At 49.6% G+C, this 22,201-nt stretch overlaps 1 protein-coding gene across 4 annotated transcripts; it reads right to left on the bottom strand.

The window, feature by feature from the left end:
• Window positions 1-1,259: 1,259 nt before the first annotated feature.
• Window positions 1,260-20,816, bottom strand: SLC9A5 (solute carrier family 9 member A5). Of its 4 annotated transcripts, XM_042918334.1 has the most exons (17): window positions 20,624-20,816; window positions 17,065-17,367; window positions 15,171-15,334; window positions 14,902-14,980; window positions 14,454-14,631; window positions 13,660-13,880; window positions 13,242-13,444; window positions 12,930-13,019; window positions 12,765-12,835; window positions 11,911-12,040; window positions 11,353-11,441; window positions 11,064-11,190; window positions 9,555-9,602; window positions 7,058-7,228; window positions 6,465-6,534; window positions 5,654-5,788; window positions 1,316-2,497 (listed from the first exon to the last, which is right to left on the bottom strand). In XM_042918334.1, the coding sequence occupies exons 1-17, from the start codon at window positions 20,814-20,816 to the stop codon at window positions 2,025-2,027; spliced, it is 2,745 nt and encodes a 914-aa protein (XP_042774268.1). In that variant the 3' UTR covers window positions 1,316-2,024. The 4 variants fall into 4 exon arrangements, 3 of the variants coding, with proteins under 3 accessions (XP_042774268.1, XP_042774269.1, XP_042774267.1); XR_006197061.1 differs by lacking the exons at window positions 17,065-17,367; window positions 20,624-20,816 and having other exon boundaries at window positions 1,260-1,340; window positions 1,886-2,497; window positions 15,171-15,247; XM_042918335.1 differs by lacking the exon at window positions 9,555-9,602.
• Window positions 20,817-22,201: the final 1,385 nt, after the last annotated feature.

Below are 22,201 nucleotides of genomic sequence, written 5' to 3'. Positions count from 1 at the left end.
GGACACTGAGGCTCACAGAGTATATGTAGCATGCCTAAGCTGACATAACTGGTAAGTGACAATGGACTGTTTAACTACCAGGCCCTATCACTGCCAAGTATAAACAATGTGAGGGCAAAGCTCAAGTCACTCCTCCTCCCATTTTCCCATTCATAACACAGAAAAAGTAAATGCTTGTTGACTAAATATGTAACCTTCACAGCATCCAGAGTCCTTCAGATCTATAGAAACAGAAAGTAGGTTAGTGATTACCTAGGGCTGGGCAGTAGGGGATGAGGAGTGGTTGCCAATAGGCACAGGGTTTTCTGGGGATAATTAAAATGTTCCAAACTTAGATTGTGATGAGGGTTGCACAACTCGTAAATATATTAAAAACCACCAATCTGTATATTTTAAATGGGTGAGTTTTATAGTATATTATATACCATATGTTATATATGTTTTATATATATAGCATATGTTATATCTTAATATAGTCAGTTATTTTCTTAAAAGTTCTTCAGACACAGTGGAAATTAAATTTGGGACTGATACTACCTAAGGGTCTCCTTTTTGTTCCTAGATGTTTCTGGACCCCACACTACCTAATTTGTAGTGTAAACTCATAGAGTAACCACCTCCCTGGATATTGGCCTCCCATCTGCCATGTGCAGAGTATTTCTGTTTATTTGTCCTACACCTGCCTCCAGGTTTTCAAGGAAGGCTTATCTGGTCCCAGTATGTAGTGGCTGCATCTTTGGGTACCTGGGGATCTATCTTCTGGGGTCTCTTTCCCTGCTGGTCTCCCCATTTTCTGTGACCCTGTGCCCATACAGTGATCCCTGGACTACTACTGCAGGCCCCCTGCTCAGGGGACCATATTGGGAAGGGAGGAAGGAAAAAGGAAGAGGGCCAGCACGCCTAACAGTCCTTCCCAGGATCCCCCTCCATGCTCTATCCTAGAAGCCCCAAGGCAGGCAGTTGCAAGTTTCTGCTTCCCTCACTAGATACCCCAGTTGCTCCCACCCCCACCCCTAGAGCCACCCCCCCATGGACACAGGACACCCATCCATCTGAGAGATATTTAATGTGTCTCAGGTTCAAGATACAAGACACAAAGCAGGTACTAACCCCAGGAAAGTTACCTGCCACCCAGACAGCCCCCTTATTACTTCAGCCAGGCATCCCAGCCCCCAGAGCAGTGGAGTGGTGGCCCTGGAATACCTGGCTTCTTTCCTATTTGGGGAATGTCAAGGTGGTAGTGTCCCAGAGGCCACTATCTCCCCTCCTTAGAAAATATAGACCCAGGGATCTGAAAGTTCCAGACTTGGATGCAGAGCAGCATATCTTCAGAGTGACCCCTGCCAAGAAACAGCCCTGATCTGAAGCGAGGCCCAGCCCTGTGGCCTTGATCCTGTAAAAGAAAGAACTATGGCCCCAATAAATGTCAGCAAAGTATAGGAGATAAAGCAAGAATTGGACACAGATTCCCACTGCCCCTCAAAAATTGGCTATAGGTAGCTGACCCAACAGGTAACAAAGCCTAAGGTTGAGACCTGCTCCACCTCCCACCCCAGTGCCTCTGAGGACCAGCCCCTCAAGGAGCCTCATTGCCAGGGTGCTGTCCTTGAGCTGGTGCTGGGGTGAGTGAAGGGCAGGAAAGGCCAGCATTAGCTGTGGAATGATGCCTTGCTTTGGGGGCAGGAACAGCTGCCTAGAGTGACTCCCGGGGGGTCCACTGGGGAAAGAGCATCAGCTTCCCAAGTGGGTGGGCCTAGCTCCTAGAAGCTCTGGACTGGGTCTTTAGCCAGGGTAAGGGCCTTAGTGAAAGGGAAGATGGCAGGAATTAGGAGCAGGGAGGATAGTGAAAGTGCCCCTGTGAGGACCAGCCCAACACCCTTCTGACCTGCCACAAGGAAGCCCAGTTGCTAGTTCAGGCTCCTCTGGCCCCCTGTCAGGCTAAGTGGGCTCCTCTGCCTCTGCCTATTGCCCAGGGAAGACTTCCCATGGGGGATCCAGCCTCCTACTCCTCCTTGAGTCTTGGGCTACAGCCGGCTACCTTTGTTGAACTGGATGCACCAGTGGGAGTTGGCTGTGCCTGGACTAAGATGGGTGCGGTCCTCATATCCCATGAGGGGCTGTAGCTCCTGCTGCTGGGGGATGTCAGCGCTGCTTTCACTGCGAGAGCGGCCAGCTTTGGCTAGGCTTGGGGGAAAGGCGAAGCTAGGGCGTGAATCATACGGCAGGTTGAAAGGGTGCTGAGGCTCTTCAGCAGCCAGTGGGCAAGGAGGCAAGCGGGTCACAGTTGGGGCTTGGGTACAGGGTGGGGATGCCAGGCTCTCCAGGGATGAGATGCTTTGGTTCCAGCCTGTCTGCATGTCCACAGGCACAATCTTGGTGGTTTCCGAGGACACGTAGACTGCCAGATCTCCCTGCCCACTCTTCCAGGGTAGCTCCTTCTCTGCACAGGTTGGGGAGGGGGGGATGATGCGTGGGCTTGGGCACACCTCAAGGCTCCCTAGGGACAGAGAATACACACGAACTCATTAGTAACACATTGGAATCCTTCTCAAGTATAACTGCATTTTCATAAATAAATTCATTCCACATTTGCCCTATTACATCCATTTGTGTAATTAGTTGATGAATGCCTTGCCGAGGGAAAGCACTACAGCTGGTTTTGCTCTCATGGTATCCTCAGCACCTAGAACAGGCCTAGGCACATAGTAGTTTCTTGGCAAATACTGACTAAACAAATGAAAATAACTAAAGCAAGAGAAAGCAAGAGCCAGGCAGGAAAAAAGCCCATCTGCGATCAGCCCTCACCGACTTGCAGCACTGGCATAAGAAACCATATCCTGCCAGGCCCATCCCAGAGGAGACAGCAGTGAGGGTGAGGAATATCTCAAGGCTCTACACCAAAGGCTTTGGTGCTGGACACCCTGCCTGAGCACCCATAACAGCCCTTTGGCGGGACAGAGCCCAGGAGTGTGAGCTCATGCAAACCCAATAGTAGGCTAACACTGTGCCACAAAGGGGACCTGAGCCAGGAGTCCCAGGACTGCTGGCAGCCAGGATGGAAGACTGGGCCACTGCATGGCAGGAAGTTGGAGGTTCTGAAAGAGGAAACCTGGGAAAGAGAAACCCCTGGACACCTACCGCCCCCTGCTCTCCAAGTCAAGCACGATGCCTTGCGTATAACAGGTGCACATACATACCTGCTCATTGATAAAGTCCTGAGCAGTCAAGTACAGTATGAAATGTATTGATGCTGTGATTGGAAGTAAAACTACCTCTCTTAAAAGACCTGGAATATTACATTTTCACAACAACGACCAAACTAAAACAGCAAAAGAATTCAGTCTTCACCTTTGGAGGATGCTTCACTGGTTTGAAAACCGATTAGTGAAAGGAATAAAATCAAGCATTTATCTATTCCAGTATGAACTGTACCTCAAAGTAACAAAGTCATTGACGAGAAGTTTTTTTAATAGAAGAATTGCTAGTAACGCAGACGAAAAAACAATGTAGAAAATGACCACTGTACAACCCTGGATGAAATGTTGGATCTAGCAATGATCATCAGTGACTGCTAAGACTGGTGAAACACTGATGGCGAACTTCATAATGGACGGGGCTAACATCTGAACCCAATGATCAATATTAACCTCACAAAAGAGAAACAGTGATATAGGATGTGTTTCCTGATGTGATACAAACTACACCATTGCTACCTCTCAAGTAAGTATTCTTACCAAAACATCTAAACTGAAATCTGATCTAGATTTAATTGCTGGTTTAAAGGAAATAAAAGGCATGGTGGAACATATTAAATGATGCTTTGGGGATGCAATCAGCAAAATCCAGACAAGGAAAGACTGTGGGACAAATAACCAGATTATTTCAATAAATACATTGGAGGGACACCTAGGTGGCTCGTCGGTTGAGCATCTGACTCTTGATTTTGGCTCAGGTCATGATCTCACAGTTGTGGGACCAATCCCTGTGATGGGGTCTGTGCTGTAACGCAGAGCCTGTCTTGGATTCTGCCTCTCCCTTTCTCTCTCTCTCTGCCCCTCCACTGCTCACGTGCGTGCATATTGTCTCTCTCAAAATAAGTAAATAAATAAATAAATAAATAAATAAATAAATAAATATTTTTTAAGAAGAGCTTTTAAAAAGGTAATAATGGGGCGCCTGGGTGGCTCAGTCGGCTAAGCGTCCGACCTCAGCTCAGGTCAAGATCTCGCAGTTCGTGGGTTCGAGCCCCGCCTCAGGCTCCGTGCTGACAGTTCAGAGCCTGGAGCCTGTTTCAGATTCTGTGTCTCCCTCTCTCTCTGACCCTCCCCTGTTCATGCTCCATCTCTCTCTGTCTCAAAAATAAATAAACGTTAAAAAAAAATTAAAAAAAAAAGGTAATAATGAATAAATACATTGGAAGGGGAAAAAGGAGGTATGGGACCTGTAAATCAGGGCTTTTCAACCTTGACACCACTGACAAGATGGAACACAGATACTTTGTTGTAGGGCTGTCCTGTGTATCACAGGGTATGTAGCAGCATCCCTGGCTTCTACCCACTACATGCAAGTGCACCTCTTCAGCTGTGGCAACCAAAAATGTCTCCAGATATTGCCAGATGTCCCCTGTGGGCAAAATCACTCCACTACCACCCCCTTGAGAACCATTGCTGTAGGTTAAAAGAGACTTATCAACCAAATGTCATGTGAGGGCCTTATCTGGATTTTTATTTTAACAAACCTACTGTAAAAAAAAGAATATTAAGACAATCAGGGAAATTTGAACACTGGATATTTGACGACAGGGACTTTAGATATAATAATAGTACTGCAGTTGTATTTTTTAAGAAGAATCCCTATCTTTTAAAGATGCATGCTTAAGTATTTATTGACAAGGTGATATATTTGAGATTTGCTTCAAAAGAACCCAGTGAAGAGAGGGGCAAAGGTGAGGGGAGAGATGAAATAAGATTGGTTAGGAGTAGGTAATTATTGAAGCAGGGTAATAGGCAGTTAACTTTGTGATTCTGTCTATTATATATTTTGTTATTTTCTATAAGAAGACATTTTAAAACGACACTTGAGGATGCTGGAGCCAACTAGCAATGATATGAGTAAGTTAGGTCTCCACATATGGAAAAATGTATGTATTGTTTTTTATCTGCTGTAATGCCATTTTGATGAATTCAGGCTCCTCCCCCAGGTCAGGCGGCCACTTTCACCAGATGCTCTCTACCTGAGGGCAGGTGTGCTGAGCATGAGTCACAACAGAGCCTGGTGTTAGGTTTGCTTGTCACCTCATATTCCTAGCTAGACTGTAAAGGGAGGCAATGAGGCAGTGAAAAAGGTGTAGGTTTTGGGAGTCAGATGGGTCAGGTTCAAATTCCAGTTCTGCTGTGGGTTGCTGGACAAATCCTAAGTCCCTTTTTTCTCTACGAACTCAGTTTCCCCACCTTGGTTATTGTGAGGATTGAATTAGATCAGGTATGTCAGATTCCTGATATAAAGGAGATGCTCAGGAAATGCTGGTTGGTAAAGAAATGAGTAGGAAAAGGGAGTTGTCTGGAGGAAAGGCCATGCGTGAAGAGGGAAGAAGGCAGCTGCACAGCTCCCGCTTGCCCCAGGTGGGGGTGGGGGGCTGGGAGGAAGCCATTACCTGAGACCTTGACCTCTTGGAGAACCTCACTGGTGGCCCGAGCCACAAAGATGATCCCCTCGTCGTCCTCCTTCTCTGTCTCCGAACTGTCACTCTCTTCCTCCTCCTCAGACTCCACAGTTAAGATCACAGCAGCTGGACAGGGACAAGAGCTGAGTGGGGGTGGCCAGCCCAGCAGCTGCCTCTTGGTACTGCATGACGCCAAACCAGCTCCCTGTCCACCCAGGCAGAGCCCACGGCTGGCAGAGCCTCCCCACCTTATCTTCTGGCTCTTTCAGCACTGGACTAGTGGGTTGGGGCTGAAGAGGAAGCTAAGTGGGGCTACAGAGCCCTAGGAGGCCACCAGAGACAGCAGAGTCCTCAGAGGAAGCCAGGAGGGAAGTCATACTTTCTAGCTCCTCCATCATCTTCTCTCAGCCCTGAAGCCCCATCATCAACTGAAAACATGAGCATCAGGAGAGCTGGAAGACCCATCAATGCTCAGCTCATCCAAAAAACTCCTGGTTTTGTAGGCAGGACACTGGGCCCCATGGGTGACCCATCCTTCAAGCTCCCCCCTTCTCCATGACACCTTCTCCCTGTCCTTAAGGCCTCTAACCTGTAGTTATATACTAGATACCTCCTGTCACAAATTAAGAACTGCTTAGAACATGTCCAGCTTTGAAATCAGGTAAGCCCAAGAGGTCCCTGAGGGAAGGAGTCTCAGTCCATGGCACTGAATGTAGCACAGAGGAGATCCTCCAGGTTTTGGCTGATGGGCCTCTGCCCCCCACCCCATCCTCAGCTCCCCCCACCCCCACTCCCTGCTTGCCTGTGTCCTGAACGCTCAGGTTTCGAGGAGGTTTCCCATTTGTGGCCTCAGTGTTAGCTAAACCATCCTTCTGAGGACCAAGAAAAAAAAACCCTAAGTCTCTGGCCCTGGCTCAAAATCCCAACCCTGTTGTCTGGTAGGGTCTTCCTGACACAGTTGGGGAGGGAATCTATATCAATCCCAGTGGTTCCATCAGCCCTTGGCCCCCCAGCCAACTGTAGAGTCTAAGTAACCTATGCCCCAGCAAGGGCTCTGGATGCCTCAGCCTGGGCTGCATTAGGCACTCTTGGAGCGCCCCCTCCCCCTGACCTCAGGAACCTGCCTTTCTCATGCTGGGTCACTTCTGGTAGGAGGTCCTGCTGCCTCCCAGGATGTGACCACAAAGCAAGACGCAGATCTCCCTCAAAAGGGCTCACCTTACCCTTCTGGGACTCTAGGAAGATACAAAAGGGAACCCAAACTATTGCAGCCACCAAGACCCTGAGGGTTAACCAACTAGGGGTTCCCCTGGGCTGGATTCCAATACTTGAGAGCTCAAAACTATGTGTCATCAGCCTCCAGCCCCAAACAGAAGTCCCAGAGAAAGCACATGCCTTCTTGCGACTGGTCTTGCGAGGTCGTGGCTTGCTCTTGGTGAAGCAGATGTTGTGCTTGGTGGACTTAAAGGACTCCAGCCGCCGTTTCATGTTCTGCTGGAAGACCTCCTTGTCCTGCCGTTCCTGTGCATCCTCTGAGATGAAGTGGCGGCTGCAGCTGGCTTTGTACTGGCAATGACAGGCCCACCCTGCCATGAGGCCAGGAGCCTTGGCCTCCCACAGGAGACCAGGCCATAGCACCATGTGCACGATAGACCCTCCCAGCCCCATTTTTCCAGAACTAGCCATGGATTAAAAAAACAAAAAGTACAAAAGGAACCCAGCCAGACACTCTGCATTCTCAGTTCACTGGGGGAATAACTTCCCTTTATCACTTAACCTATCCCCCCAAATCTGGCTGTCCCTATCCTCCACACTACCCTTCCCCAATTTTCTCTGATATGAGGTAACAAGAGGCAGGGGACCCTGTATCTTGTCCCTTGGGGCTGCAATGAGACTGTGGGGGACATTTCCTTCTTTGCCCTTCCATTTAAGGAGCCTGGTCCCTGTGCCTGGCCCACACACCCCTATCCAGCTATATAGGATTCTCCCTCTACGAGAAACTCTCCAGCCAGCCATTTCTGCAACAACCTTGGACTTCCAGAACTATCTCTCCTGACACCCTGGACTCTTTTGATCCCAAAAGCCACCTGCACCCAATTTAGGACCACTCCCATCATCTATTCCTTCCCACTCTTTCTCACAAACACCAAGCCCATTACATACCGACCTAGACTGCCAAAAAGAAGTACTGCCATCTGGTCCAAATCACCTTATCTGGGCTCACCTCCCTAGCACGACCCTTTCTTACAACTTGTATTTTCTGCTGCCCCAATCCAGTTCTAAGAGCTCCCTTCAAGTTTTCCATCTGCCTTCCCCCACCTAATCACCGAGAGGGATCCCTCTTTGCTGGGGGTGCAGGAATCCAGCTCCCTCACAGGCGTACCCTGAACCCTGGCCTCCACTTTGCTCAGCCCATTCCTCCCTGCCTCCATCAGCTCCCTGCTCCCTCCCATTTCCCGGCCCTCCAGCACCTTCACTCCTTCTCTCATCATGCCAACCAGCCCACCACCCTGCTTTTAAGCATGCCCCTGGCCCATTCTCCCCTGAAGAAAGCCTTTTCATTAAGGCCACTGCTTCCCTTTTGCTGCCAAACTTTTATACTTTGATTCTGATACTTTCCCTTATACCCATTACTTTCTTAAATACCAGAAATACAACTCCAGGGTCCACAAGTCCACAGTGCTTTCTCCCTGGTCACCAATGCCATGGCATGATCTCTGGTTAGGCACTGGTCTGACTTCTGTGCAGCATCCAGCCGTCCTTCTGGCCCAGGCCTCCAAGACACCATCTGCTACTGCGCATCTCCTCTCCTTTGCTGGTTCCCATTCCTTTTCTCCCATGTGCATTTCTCACAGTGTTGTCCTTGGCCTTCATGTCTCACCTCCAAAAGCTCTCTGCAGTGAACTCTCCATTCCCCCAGCTTCAGCTAGCCCAGTCACAGACATCATGCAGCCATCACACCAGCTGCATGAATCACCTGGGCGATTTATTAAGGCCATAGATTCTTAGTCCCATTCCACACTACAAAATCAGAATCTCCAGGAGGTAAAGCCAGGAATATGTAGTCTAGCAAGCTCCCCCAAGGGATTCTGATGTTTCCAGGTGAGGAAATCTCTGACAATAAAGACTGTTTATGTTTATTTCCAGCCCTTATCTCTGAAACTATAATCTCATATTTGTAACTCCATACTAAACAATCTGTCTCTCTCTCTCGGATAACATTTCTGTGAAGAACATGAAGAATTATGGCAGAACTAGTTGAGTAACCATACCCAAAAATGCTTGATCCATGGCAGTCTAGAGGAAAGTCTTTAGTAGCATGCCACAGGGCTCTGTCCTCAGCTCTACCCTATTCAACTTTTTATGTTGATTTGGATAAATATAAAGTTAACAGGCTTAGCAAATTTTCACATGATGTGAATCTGAACAGATATTTGGTGCCAAACATGGGATCCAAACGATGCACTGATGGGCTAAATCAAATAAAATGACATTTAACGGGGATAAGCATAGTCTTACTCCAGTTTTGTTTTGTTTTGTTTTCTAATTGATTACATAAGAACTGGTTGAACTGCACCCATTGACCAATCTTATGCACACACATCCATAGACAACCAATCGTTATGTACAACCTGATGTGATACAATACATAATACAAAGCACACCTACTGAATGTTCCTGAATCTGACCAGGCCTCTAGATTTAAGTACCAGGAAATACAGGGGATGGAGGAACATGTTAAACATCGCCACTGGAATATAATTAGCAAAATCTACAAAATGGGAAATTCCCTGAGACAAAGTATCCAGTTTTTTCAATAAATAAATAGCAAGTGGGAGAAAGGAGAAGGAAGTATTAGAGATTTTTTTCTTTAATAAAGAGAAATATTTACCAAATGCAAAATGTGGGCTTTATTTGGATCCTGATTTAAACAAACCACCTGGAAAAAAGATGATTATGAATACTGACTGGATATTTCATGTGAGAAGAAATTATTGTTATTTGTTATAAGCGATAATCACACTACTATTTTATACATACATTGTATACGTAGACTTCTTGCCACATAGAGATACATATTGAAATATTTAGAGGTGAAAAAAAAAAGAAAAAAAAAAGAAATATTTAGAGGTGATATGCTATGTCTGGAGTTTGCTTTAAGATAAAAAAGTGTGGATGGGATGAGGTAGAGGTACAGAATATAACAAGATCAACCATGCATTGATAATTAGGGGAGCTGAGTAATGCATAAATCAGTAATTTTATTCTGTCTAGTTTTGTGAGTGAGATGTGCCTTAAGAAAAAAGTAAACAAAATGAAACAAAACCCCCCACAGGTTGGATGAGACAGAGTTGAATAGCCATTAACTGAGGAAGACATGGGAGTATGCCTGATTGTAAGGACATTTTGGGGCCTCAGAGTGGTAAGACAAAGCTGGAGGGATTCAGAACATCGGGAAGAGACTTGCAAGTTCTAGAACTAAAAAGGTAAGAAAGCCTCTATGCCCTGCTGTGGTCAACCACATCTAGAGCTGCATTCAGGGCCTTGTTTCTTATGACCAGAGAAGACATAGGGAGACAAGGGAGAGGGGATGCTGGCCTGAGGGCAAGAAGGACTGTGTGAAAATGAACTGTCTTGAAACCTTTGAAGGCTTATTCTGCAGAGCTGCAGAGAGTCAAATTATAACCCGTGCCAGCAAGTTAAAGGAAGCCAGTTCTGTCTCAACCGTAGAAACAATCTTGACTGTTAAAACTGCCAGGAATGGTAAGAGCTGCCTTCCCATTTCTGAAAAGTTCAAGGTAATGGCATGCTGCCCCCTTGTGGGGTTGCAACAGATTCCTTCCTGAATGGGTTGGACCATTCCAGCCTGAGCTTCCTGACCTGCATTAGACTAACACTACCTACAAGAGATGTCTGCCTTCCCCATACTAAGCTGGTCCCACAGGCTTCCTCAGCACTTCTGTTTCTGCCTGTGACCCCATCAAGCCTTCTGTAGTCCATCCCCTCCTCTCCCCCTCAAGACAACCACTCAATCCTATGTGCTCCTCTCCTTTACCACCACCCAACTCTGATCCAGTGTTTCACTCCAGCCTCCCAACTGGCTCTCCCAGCCTCGCACCTCGCCCCTCCAATTTGGTCTATGCTCTGCTACCAGAAGAAGATATCTTTAAACAGTGCTTATATCAGCCCAACCCTTTCCCAAAAAAAAAAAAAAAAAAAAAAAAAAAGCTAAATGTTATTACAAGATAATGCCCATGCTCTTCCACTGGGCACTTATAGCTCTTCACTAGCTGGTGCCAATTGCCTCTTGAGCCTGCAGTCATGGTCTCCCCAGACCACTCCCCCAAATGCCCCCCACCTCCACTCCCCTTTGGAACTCTTACACCCTCCCTGCTCTCACCCTGCGGCGTGGCTTGTAGAGGCCTCCACAGAGCAGATGGTGCATCACAGCATCCTCACGGTCCCGGCCGCTGCGCACTGTGTCAATCACCTGCAGATCCAGACACGCTCCACTGCCACTCTCCCTCCTGCAGGAAGCAGGGAACATGTGTGCTAAGGAGGGGCCAGGAGGCACAGGCCAGGGGAAGGGCAAAAAGCAAAAGTGCCCACAAATCTTTCCCAGAAGGGATGCAGAGAGAGGGCCCAAGAGAGAGGAGCTTGAGGAATTGGAGGGGGGTTCAAGGACTTACAACAGGTTCGTGACAGATGTCTCTGCCATAGAATTGCGGCTGGGCATAGAGGGCAGAGTGAGACCTGTGGAGGACAAGATATGGCCTCCCTGCTGGGGCCAAGACAGAGGTCAGAAAGCAAGCAGATTGAGGGTACCCCAGACAGTCAAAGGGTAATAAAAACAACAAGAGTTAACACTTATTCTGTTCTTTTGATCATCTAGGTACTATGCTATGCACTTTACATATTGAATCCACAAAATTCTGTGACATATGTATTCTTATTCCTGCTTTCTTACAACAGAGGAAACAGGCTGAGAGAGGATAAGGGACTTAACCAAGGTCACAAGTCTGTAAGTGATAAGACTTGAACTGCATCTCCTGACTCTAGAGTCTAGCTGTTTCTCAACTTTCTCTACTCCTTGCCAGACTCTGAATTCAGCATCAGGTCAGGCTGGTTTCTGCAGGTGCCACTTTACCAGTCTGCTAGGAATTCCCAACTCCCCGCTCAGGTCCTACCTGCTTGTCACTCCCTCCTGCCCTGCTCTGCTGGCTACCCACCACTGGCTGCTGGCCCACCTGGTCCACGAAGCTGATGGCATCCCGGATGTTGAGTCGATAGTACACATCCCAGATCTGGTCCCGGATGCGGTAGGCTGACCGTCGCATCAGCAGCTGACTCAGGTACTTCTTGTCAAACTGTTCCCACCTACAGAAGATGTCAGGCCCAGGCCTGAGTCCCATCCCCAAGGCCCAGCTGGCTGGCCCTTCCTCAGATGAGATAGGGGCACTGCCAGCATCAGCCTGGCTCTCTTGGTATAGGCCTCTCAGCCAGGGAGAATATTGAAGCTAGTCCCCACCCTTATGGAACTTACAGCATTATAGGAAAGCCTGACATTAAATTGAAGTTATTACAAATAACCAGAATTGCAACAATAACAAGAACTACAAAGGATAATTATAGAGTATGATAGGGATTCGTCCTAGTCAGCGAGGCCAGGGAATGCCTCCCTAGGGACTTTATGCCTATAGTGAGATCTGAAGGAGAAACAGTGGTTAAGAAGGTGAGAAGGTAAGAAAATGTTCTAATACACAGAATATGTGCAAAGGTCCCAATGGCAGGGTAGGGGAGCACAATGAGTCCTGAGGTTCTAAACCAGGGTCCATGTAATTAGCAGGCAGACAGTCAAGGACAGAGCACAGCATGATGAGGCTGGAGTCTGGAAGGTGCCAGACCACACAGGGCCAGGCAGGCCTCACTGCGAAGACTTGTCTTATCCTGAGAGTACTGGGATGCCACTGAAAGGGCTCCTGGCAGAGGTCACCCAGCCCAAGCCTGGCTGTGTCCCTTCTCAGAAGTGTGGCACATCCCCAGTGCTGCCCTGGCTGGTGGGTCTGCTGCTGCTGAAGGAGCCTTGGGGGAGCTCCCTCACCTGTCCCTCCAGTAGTGATAGCCATGGTGCCCCACAACGTCCTCCACTGCAGCCAGAATGTGGTCAAAAGTCTAGAAGGGGGGTGGGTAGGGGGACTGGATCAGGACTCTGCTTAAAATAGAAGGAAGAGAGGTATAGGTGGAGGGATGGGGTTCTGGTACCCACGTGCTCATGCAGCTCCTGGTTCAGGGTGGGTTTGTGATGCTCACTCCTCTTCACCTTCAGCCACTTGACCAGTGGCTTGATGGTTAAGCCCTATGGACAGGCAGCAGGTGAGCCCTGCCCTATCCAGTTCCCTGCCTTTCTTTCCCCATAATTAGGCCTCAGCTTCAGTACCTCCACCTCACTGCACTCAAGGTCTGAGAAGTCAGGCCCCTGTATCCCCCAATAGAAAGAAGAGCCCCTGTCCCAAAGGCTCCATGCCTCCCCCAGGGCCTGTTGGACCTTCTCCCTACCCAGCCTCATGGGCTCTCCCACCTGCACAATGACTGTGAAGAAGACCACCACAATAGTGGTGGCCACAAAGTAGTCCTTGGCAGGGACCTTGGTCTTGTCCAGTAGGATGACGAGAGCGAAGGCCACAGCCCCACGCAGGCCCCCATAGGACATCACCACCTGGTCAATCTTGTCCAGAGGGACCAGCCGGAACTGATTCAGCACCCACGTCTGCAGGACTACGCCTACAGCAGGAGGGAGGCCAGTGGGAGCAGGGCTTTGGTAGTGGAGGACCCAGGAGTGGATGGTACCAAGTATCTGGGCTAAGGTCTGACAGGGGCTAGGAAGGATGAACAATAGTGGGGAGGCTTAGGAATTGACAAGGATATGGACTCAGACTAGGAGATGAGCTGGGGCAGGGCAGGAAGTAGAGTGGGAAAGCAGAGGGTGCTGGCAATACCGAGGGCTCGGAAGAACAGGATGAAGAAGAGGGTGCCCAGCACCAGCCCAGAATCCCAGGCCCACTTAGAAGAGTCCACAGCCGAGATGCCAAGCAGCATGAAGATGACTGTCTCAGCACAGCTGGCTAGAGTCTTCATTGTGTATTTGACAGCCGTGCGTGACTTATGGGAGATGTTGGCCTCCACGTACTTCTTACAGCCTAGGCCACACATAGTCACCCTGGAAGAGGAATTGACAGACAGGACAAGTGAGGAGGGGTTGCAGAAGCACAGCCTCTGGGGTTCAAGCGTGCTGCAGGAGGGGTGTTGCCCATCACAGGATGTCAGACCATCAGGGCTGAAGCCCAAGGAGGCATGGAGACAGTCTCAGAACAACTAGTGGGGCTCTTAGGATAAGGGTCCAAGTCTCCAAGTTCCCATTCAGTGCCTCCTGGAGAGGCAGGTGGGAGAAACATGCTCTGACTAGCATCCTTTCTAGGCACCTTTTGCAGTACTGTAGCCACTAGAGCCCGTGGCACCAGGCCTTGAGATCCACTTCTAGCTCAGCCTATACCCCAGAGAGCACTTCAGGAAGAGGAAGACTAGGTTCTGCAGTGCCCAGGGCAATTCTAGAGGTAGATCCTGAAATATGACGTGAGGTTTACTGTCTTCCCAGGGGAATTTGAGGCTCCCACTACCACAAGGGCACAGGGAAACCTATTGCCTCCTTAGGGTCTTGCTTCTGTCCATGTGAGGGGCAACCATCTCCAATGCCCCCTCCCAGCTGCCTGCATGCAAGGCCCCCAGGACTCACGCAAGAATAGCAGAGAGAGAGGCCATTTCAGCAGTGAGGTAGGCTGCATAGGCGAGGAGGAAGACCAGCAGCGGCTCGATGATGCGGACCCGCTTGGTGAAGCGTGTGGTCAGGGCCAGGAGGAAGGCAAAGACTAAGCCCACGGCTGCCCCGCCCAGACTGACCACAAACAGGGAGGCTGGGGGAGGAGTGGGTTGTCAGCGTGACCCCTGGCCTGGACCCCACCCGGGCGGATAAGACTGCTGCCTGGCAGGGAGTAGAGGACAATGCCCACTGTACTCCCAGGGGTCAGGATCCCAGAGCCAGGATCCCAGGAAAGCCCCTCCTTCTCAGGTTCTCAGGGCCCCATTTCTCTATAGAGGAGAATGAGGCAACCCAACAGCCTCCTCTGTCCTGATGCAGTAGGGGGCAGGACTCAGCAACCCAGCCAAAGCGGGAAAATACTGACCGACTCCTTTCAGGTAGTCAGTGGCCTGCACATTGGCAGAGCCCATCTCCACAAAGGAGTTGCAGACCTTGTACAGCACCTGAGTGAGAAGATGAGAGTCAGGAGAAAGGAGGGGGAAGGTTCAACTGGGACTACTGGGAGAGGGTGAAATCTGAGATTGTATTTCTTACCCAGGGAACCCAGGGAAGGGTCTGAGCATGCTCAGACACCCAAATAGTCAGAGCATGGCAACAGGGGTCAGGGAATGGCAGCCAGCTGAGCACTCTCACCACGGTGACAGCATCATTGAGCAGGGACTCGCCAAAGACGATGATAAAGAGAGTGTCGTTGACATGCACCTCCTCAAAGACAGCCAGCACAGCCACAGGGTCCACCGCTGAGATGAGGCTCCCAAATAGCAGAAAGTCCAGCAAGCTGGCCTGCACTCGAGGGGCTTTTGAGGGATAGATGGGGGACAGCAGTTGGCGAGGTATCCAGTTTCCCACAGCATTCCCTGTGACAAGCCCTGGCTCCACCCCCACTGTGGAAACAAGGATACCCAGAGAGGACTTGGGATGGTGAACACAGCATCAGCCCGCAGGTCAGGACACTTGAGCCTAGGGCCTGGCTTTGCCACTTACCAGCTCTGTGATGTTGGTGCTGTCACTGTCACATGACTTCTCTTAAGCCATGCCTCCTCATCTGCCTACCTCACGAGATTGCTGCAAAATCAACCCAGGAGATGGCTAAGAAAGCTCTACATAACCTGAAAAGTTAAGGTGGCACTGACAATAAAATCTGCAGCTACAGTAATAAGAACCACCAGCAGGTGGAAATTGGCTGCTGACTGGCTTTATTAGGGAGATAGTGCTTTCTCCCACCCTTGTGGTTCTCAGCCTAAAGGATATGACACTCAGAATACTCAGCAGAAGGGGTAGGGGCTGTCGATCTGTGAGGGCTAAGTATGGTAGGAAAAGCACCCACCGTTGGGAGATCTTGAACATGTCATAAAATCTCTGTTAGCCTGTTTCCTCATGTATATATTGTGAATAATAACAGTATCTACCTCAAAAAGTCCTTTATTTAGCCAGAGTCTAACACAAAGTAAGTACCTAATAGATATTACCTATTATTAGGATTATTATTATTACTATTATTGGTACTATTATTATGGTCTGATGTCCTCCCTTCCCTTCCTGCCCCAAAGAGTTCACTCACCCATTAGGAAAACCAGGTAGGAGGCCTCAAGTAGAAATTGCAAACCTCTCTTTGTACCTTGGAAGAAGTCTGAATTATCAACATTCCGAGTTGAATGGATTTTGGTGCAGGAAATAAGGAAGAAGGGAGCAGGAAAGGCAGTCTGAGGGCAAAGAACCTCAGTAAAACAGACCTCTCCTGCTAACCTTTATCAAATGAGTTTAAGGGCCTCTATTTCTTCATCTATTAAATGGGACAAATTATACCCCAATAGAGTAGCTATAAAGAGTCCATGTGATAAGTAAAGATATAATATCCAGGGTAATGTATTGCATTCTGTGGATGTATAATATGGATTTATCAAAAATAATAAAGGCACCTGGCTGGCTCAATCAGAAGAGCATGTGACTCTTGATCTCAGGGTTGTGAGTTTGAGCCCCATGCTGGGTGTAGAGATTACTTTTAAAAAAATCTAAAGGGGTGTCTGGCTGGCTCAGTCAGAAAAGCATGCAACCCTTGATCTTGGGGTTGTACGTTCAAGCCCCACGTTGCATATAGAGATTACTTAAAACTAAAATCTTAAAAAATTATTATAATAAATAAATAGATCTTAATAAAAAAAATAATAATAACAGAAAACCACCCTAATGTGGCCTGGGCAGAGCCAGGATGGCTGGCCCTCGCAGGAATGGTGAATTGTGCCTCAAGGGAGCAAGGCTGGCAAATGGCAGTGTGGTAACAGAGGGCAGGAGGCAGCAGTAGTAATGCAGGCTTCTCAGCCTCAGCAGCCCACACACAGCTGGGAGCCAGGCCTCTGCTCAGCTGTCATGCTGCAGAAGCCCAGACTCAACTGGCAGAGACCTAAATGAAGGCTGTAGGCCCATCTGGAGTATTGCCTTGCACTCCAGGTGGGAAGGACCTAAGAACTCTCAGGGCATGGCTCCAGAGGTGAAGAAGGGGGTTGGTCCAGGTTCTAGGGTCACTCACCCACAAGTCCAGCCTGCTGCAGGCCCCAGAGGGCAGCACCTGTTGTGAAGGCATTCCAGAGTGTGCCCACCACAGCATAGGTGAGGATGGCACCCAAATTATCAAAGAACAGCCGGCTAGGCATGAAATAGCCTGAGTCCAGCACAATAGGAGGCAGCAGGAAGAGGAAGAACGTGCCTGGCTCCAGCTGGTACTCAGCTTTCTTGGCCACAGCCAAGACAATGCCTCCAAGCACCAGTCCCAGCAAAATCAGCAGGCAGCTCTCAGGGACCAGTGATGTCACCTTCCGAGACAAGTGAAACACTACAATGCAAGAAGAGGGCAGGATGCATCAGCTTATTGGACACACACACACACACACACATACACACACGTGCGCACAACACATATACACTGGCCTATAACCTCCCACTCTTAGAAGGTTATCCAAGGACAGGAACCCTGACCCCGAGACCAAGGAAAGAGAAAAGAAATGCAGGACTACTAGAATCTCCAACCTCCATGCCCATAAACCCTCCACTGCAGCTAGAGTTGTCTGTTTCTTGGTGTTCCTGTCATGGTAACCTAGGCCTTTGCTTGCTATTTCCATTTCTGGCAATGCCCCCTCCTCTCTACTCTCATCCTCAGGGCATCTCACCTTTCTCTGATCTCCCTTATCCGTAACCATTATTTGAGCCTCAGCAAATGTTATTTGGTATATTTCTGTGTATAACATAGCTGTAAAAATCAGGGCCTCTAGATCCAGGCTGCCTGGGTTTGAAGACTACCTCCCCTATTTACTAGTTCTGTGACCTCAGAGCACATAACTTCACCTCTCTTTCAGTTTTCTCATCAGCAAAATAGGAATAAAAACAGTAGTGATCTCATAGGATTGTTGTGATGTTTAAATAAAGCAATCTACTCAATAGCACTTAGCCCAATGCTTTATCATAATCACTCAATAAATGTTACCTAATATATTATTGAGTCCTGCCTCCCTAACTAGACCATAATGCATATTATACATCCTAACAGCACTGTAGACCTCCTAGCCCAATGTGCTTTTCATTATAATGCCTCAACTAAGGAAACAGTAGTTGAAAAACATTGGGTTTAGCGGTAAGACGATCCCTCATTCTTCAGGCTCTGTCGCTTTCTAATTGTATGATCACGAACTAATTTACCTGAACTTCAATCTCTTCTCCTATAATATGAGAAAACTACCTATTACACAAGGTGGGTATAAAATGATACAGTGTGAATGTGCCCACCAGGATATCACACATATAGTAGGTTCTCAACAAATATTAATTAAAAATGACTCTGAGGAAGGGACACCTGGTCAGTTGAGTAGGTGGAGCATGTGACTCTTAATCTTGGGGTTGTGAGTTCAAGTTGGGTACAGAGATTACTTAAAAATAAAAAATCTTTAGGGGTGTCTTGGTGGCTCAGTTGGTTGGGCGGCCAACTTCGGCTCAAGTCATGATCTCACGGCTCGTGGGTTCGAGCCCCGCGGTGGGCTCTGTTCTGACAGCTCGTAGCCTGGAGCCTGCTTCGGATTCTGTGTCTCCCTCTCTCTCTACCCCTCCTCCGCTCGCACTCTGTCTCTGTCTCAATGGTAAATAAACATTAAAAATAATTTTTTAATAAAAAATCTTAAAAAAAAAATGACCGGGGGAAAATAATGACAGACTTGTCCCCCAGGAAAAGAAGACGAAGCATGTAATGGGTTTCTAGCACTATCGCCACTCCTACCTTTCCCCACTAAAATAAGTCATTTTGTCTCTCCCTTGGGCCCTGAGATCTCAAGTGAACAACTCTCCCCATACTTGGAGTGGCAGGTAGTGAAGAAGCCTCATGTTAGCCTATGTGAGACCCAATGCCAAGACAGTGCCCTTTGGAAGTCGTATCCAAAGGGCTTCAGGCAGTTCCTGGTACATAGTGGGATCTATATAAATATTTGTTGAATAAAAAGGAAAACAAAAGAAAACAAACCTTCTAGTAATAAAGCTGAGGGAAGGTATTCCAATCTCTCCCCTCCTCTGTGAGAAGGTTTTTTGTTTTTTGTGGTGTGTGTGTGTGTGTGTGTGTGTGTGTGTGTGTAGCTGTTGAAGAGGCTATCTTTGCCTACCCCCAGAGGAGTTGGCATCCAATTATGGGGGAAACTACAGTCATTACTATAAACCCTAAATAAGACAAGAACTTTCCTACAACCCATAGATCCTCAATAAACCCAATTCTTGGTTCCCAAATCTGAGGCTTCTCCCACCTTACTCTCACTGCTGACAGACCCTAAGGCAAATTCAGTCATAGATCTGCCCATACACATCCCTCCCTACTTTTAGTTTCCCTCTCCTCTCCTTCAGGGACTCTATTCCATCCTCACCTCCACAGCATGCATCAGCCCCCACAATGCAATCCAAAACCCATCACCAAAGTCTGCTCTCAGGCAGAAGTAGGCTCCCTGAAGGCATTTCAGCCCCCACTTTCCATTATTAATGGGCTGACAGAACAGAGTGGAAAGTTCTTCTGCCCCTGCCCAGCAACTCCTCCCCACCAACAGAGTCCCTTGGTAGGGGGGTGGTGGGCAGTAGAGGGGCAAATTCTAAGCTATGTAATTCCTACATGAAGACTGTATTGGTGAGACTGGAGTACAGGCTGTGCCAGCATAGCTGGGGAGTGAGTAGCAACGCTCAGCTATAATTAGTCACCCCCAGAGCAGAGCCTGCAGAACAGGGAGAGGGAGGAGGGTCTCTGGTGGGAGGAGGGGCCACTGGCTGCTCAGAAGTGGGGAGGCAGAGGCAGAAGTAAGGAAAAGCAGCTCTATTCAAGGTAAGCAATGTGAAGCACAAGTTGTGCAGACAGAAGGAGGTCGGCTGTACGAAACCACCTAGTGTAGGCAGCATATAGTAAGCAAGGCCCTGATAAATAAGGTGGGTTTTTGTTGTTGTTGTTGTTGTTGTTTTGTTTGTTTGTTTTACCCCTGAAGTGGGAAGAATGTAGATCTGAATTATGGGCGGGGGGGGGGGGGGGGGGGGGGGGGGTGCCGCTAAGCACACCTAAAGAATAGTGCATCTATAGGGGAGCAGAAGGGGACTAGAGAAAAACTGACAGTCTAGTATCCCAAGAAAGTGGACACTTGGACGTGGTCTCCTGGGAAGACTGCTTCTTCAGGACCAAGATGCCTGAGCTTTCCGGAGAACGCTATCCCTTCAATGTCCCCACTCATCCTCGTCGCTGACAGAGGGTTCTAGGAGGCTGGAGATTGCTGGAGGAGGGGCCAGACCGAAGGGTTTACTGCAAGGGTAAGAGGGGAGCAGAGAGGGCAAAGGAGTCTAGGGATGAGGCTGGAGAGAGCAAAGGCAGCCCTTAGGGAAGGCAAAGCCTCAGACCTCCCCCGCGCGAAGGGGAGGAGGCAGAGCCACAAGAGAGGGCGCAGGAACTCTGTGAGAGCCCGGATTTGTGGAATCGGAGCCTGAGTCCTGGCACTGTGCAAGAAGCCGGCCCAGATCTGGCGACTAGGGGGTGGGGGTGGGTCCGCTGCCAGCCACCGGCCTGGCTTTCCCACAGACGCACTCACCTATTTTGGCCAGGCTGGCCACCAGGATCCACAGGGCTACCAGGTAGGGCGCCTCCACCTCGTGCCACTGCCAGCGGAAGAGCGCCAGCCCTGGAGGAGGCTCGCCGGGCGACCCCGGCTCCCGGGTGGGCTCTTCGGTTGCGGCCGCCCCCGCCAGGGGCAGCCAGAGCAGCGGTAGTGCTGCGCACAGCATCCTGCCGACTGCCTAGCCGCCCTCCCGGCACCGCACGGCCGCCGGCCTCGCGTCGCCGCCGCGCCTACCGGCCGCCCCCGCGTCACGAGCACGTGGGGCCCGCTCCCCCCAATCCTGGCTCCGAAACCCCCAAGCCGGGTCCGGACTCCTAGACCGTGCTCCGGGCGCCCGGACTCTGGACCCCTGCTCCTCCCCCACTAAACCATTCTCAGCTCTGGAAATCCCCCAGTGCAGCTCTCCCCCAAGTCCCGAAACCTATTCCTTCGAGTCCGCTCCTCCAAACCTTCCTCAAAGCTCCCCCGACCCGGTTTCAGAACTGTAAGCCCCCACAGCCTTCCAGAGGCACTACTGTCCCACCCGCCCAAGGCTGCAGCCTGCGGGGGGGGAGGGGGGAGGGGCGGGGTCCAGGCCCGAGGGGCGCGTCTCCACAGCTAGTGCAGACCCGCGGCGAGCTGCCCACTGCTGTTACCAAAAGCTCGGGCCCCGACGCTGCCCCGTGCAGACTGCAGGTGGCAGTGCGCCGCCGCCCTCCGGAGCCTAGGACCCCCTACGGGCCCCCGCCCAGACCAGAGCTGCGCACGCGCATTGGGCGCGCCCAGAAAGCCGTGAGGGACAACGCTGTCCTCCAAGTCCCCAGAAACTCCAAGGCCTAGATTAGGCCCGGCTCTCCCCAGGCTGAAAAGAAAGCTGTTCCTCTTTATCTCCCAAACCGAGGAGCACCCGGCCACACTTTCCATCAAACTACAAGGAAGTCTCCTCACCTTTTTCTTGAAACTGAAGGGAACGTATCTTCTTTCCCTAAACTATGGAAAACCCAGCCTATCAATTCCCTTCAAACTAAGAGGGATCCACTCACCTTTTCCCCCAAACCTGAGGAGGCATTCGGCTAATCTCGCCCCAAACTGAGGAGGACCGACTCCATTTTTCATTCAAGCTGAGAAGCAACCACCCCACTTCTTCGCCCAAACTGAGGAAAAATATGTTCTACCTCCCCACTCAAACTGAGTCATCACATCATTTTCCCAGAGCTGAGGGGCATCTTCTTACCCCAACTAAAGGGAAATCATCCCACCTCTTCCTTCATACTGAGTGGAATGTATTTTCACCTCTTGCTCCAAACTTAAAGGGACCCATCTGCATGCTTTCCCCAAATGATGTAATCCCATCCACTTCATCCCTCAAACTGAAGGAATCGGGGCCATCTCATCCCTAAACCCAGGGAGACCTGGCTGGCCACTATCTGAAGAAATATCCGCGCCACCTGCCCGAAGAATTCCTTGACCAGAGCGCAGCCTCATCGCCCCCAAGCCCAAAGAAAGCCTCCCTGACATGGGTGAGCTCTTGAAGGCGGGGCGCGAGCTTGGGTTTTCCCGCCCGCCGAGCCA

This window comes from Panthera leo, chromosome E2 (genome assembly GCF_018350215.1).
Source record: "Panthera leo isolate Ple1 chromosome E2, P.leo_Ple1_pat1.1, whole genome shotgun sequence".
Classification (NCBI taxonomy): Eukaryota; Metazoa; Chordata; class Mammalia; order Carnivora; family Felidae; genus Panthera; species Panthera leo.
This window is presented reverse-complemented; position numbering and strand designations above follow the sequence as displayed.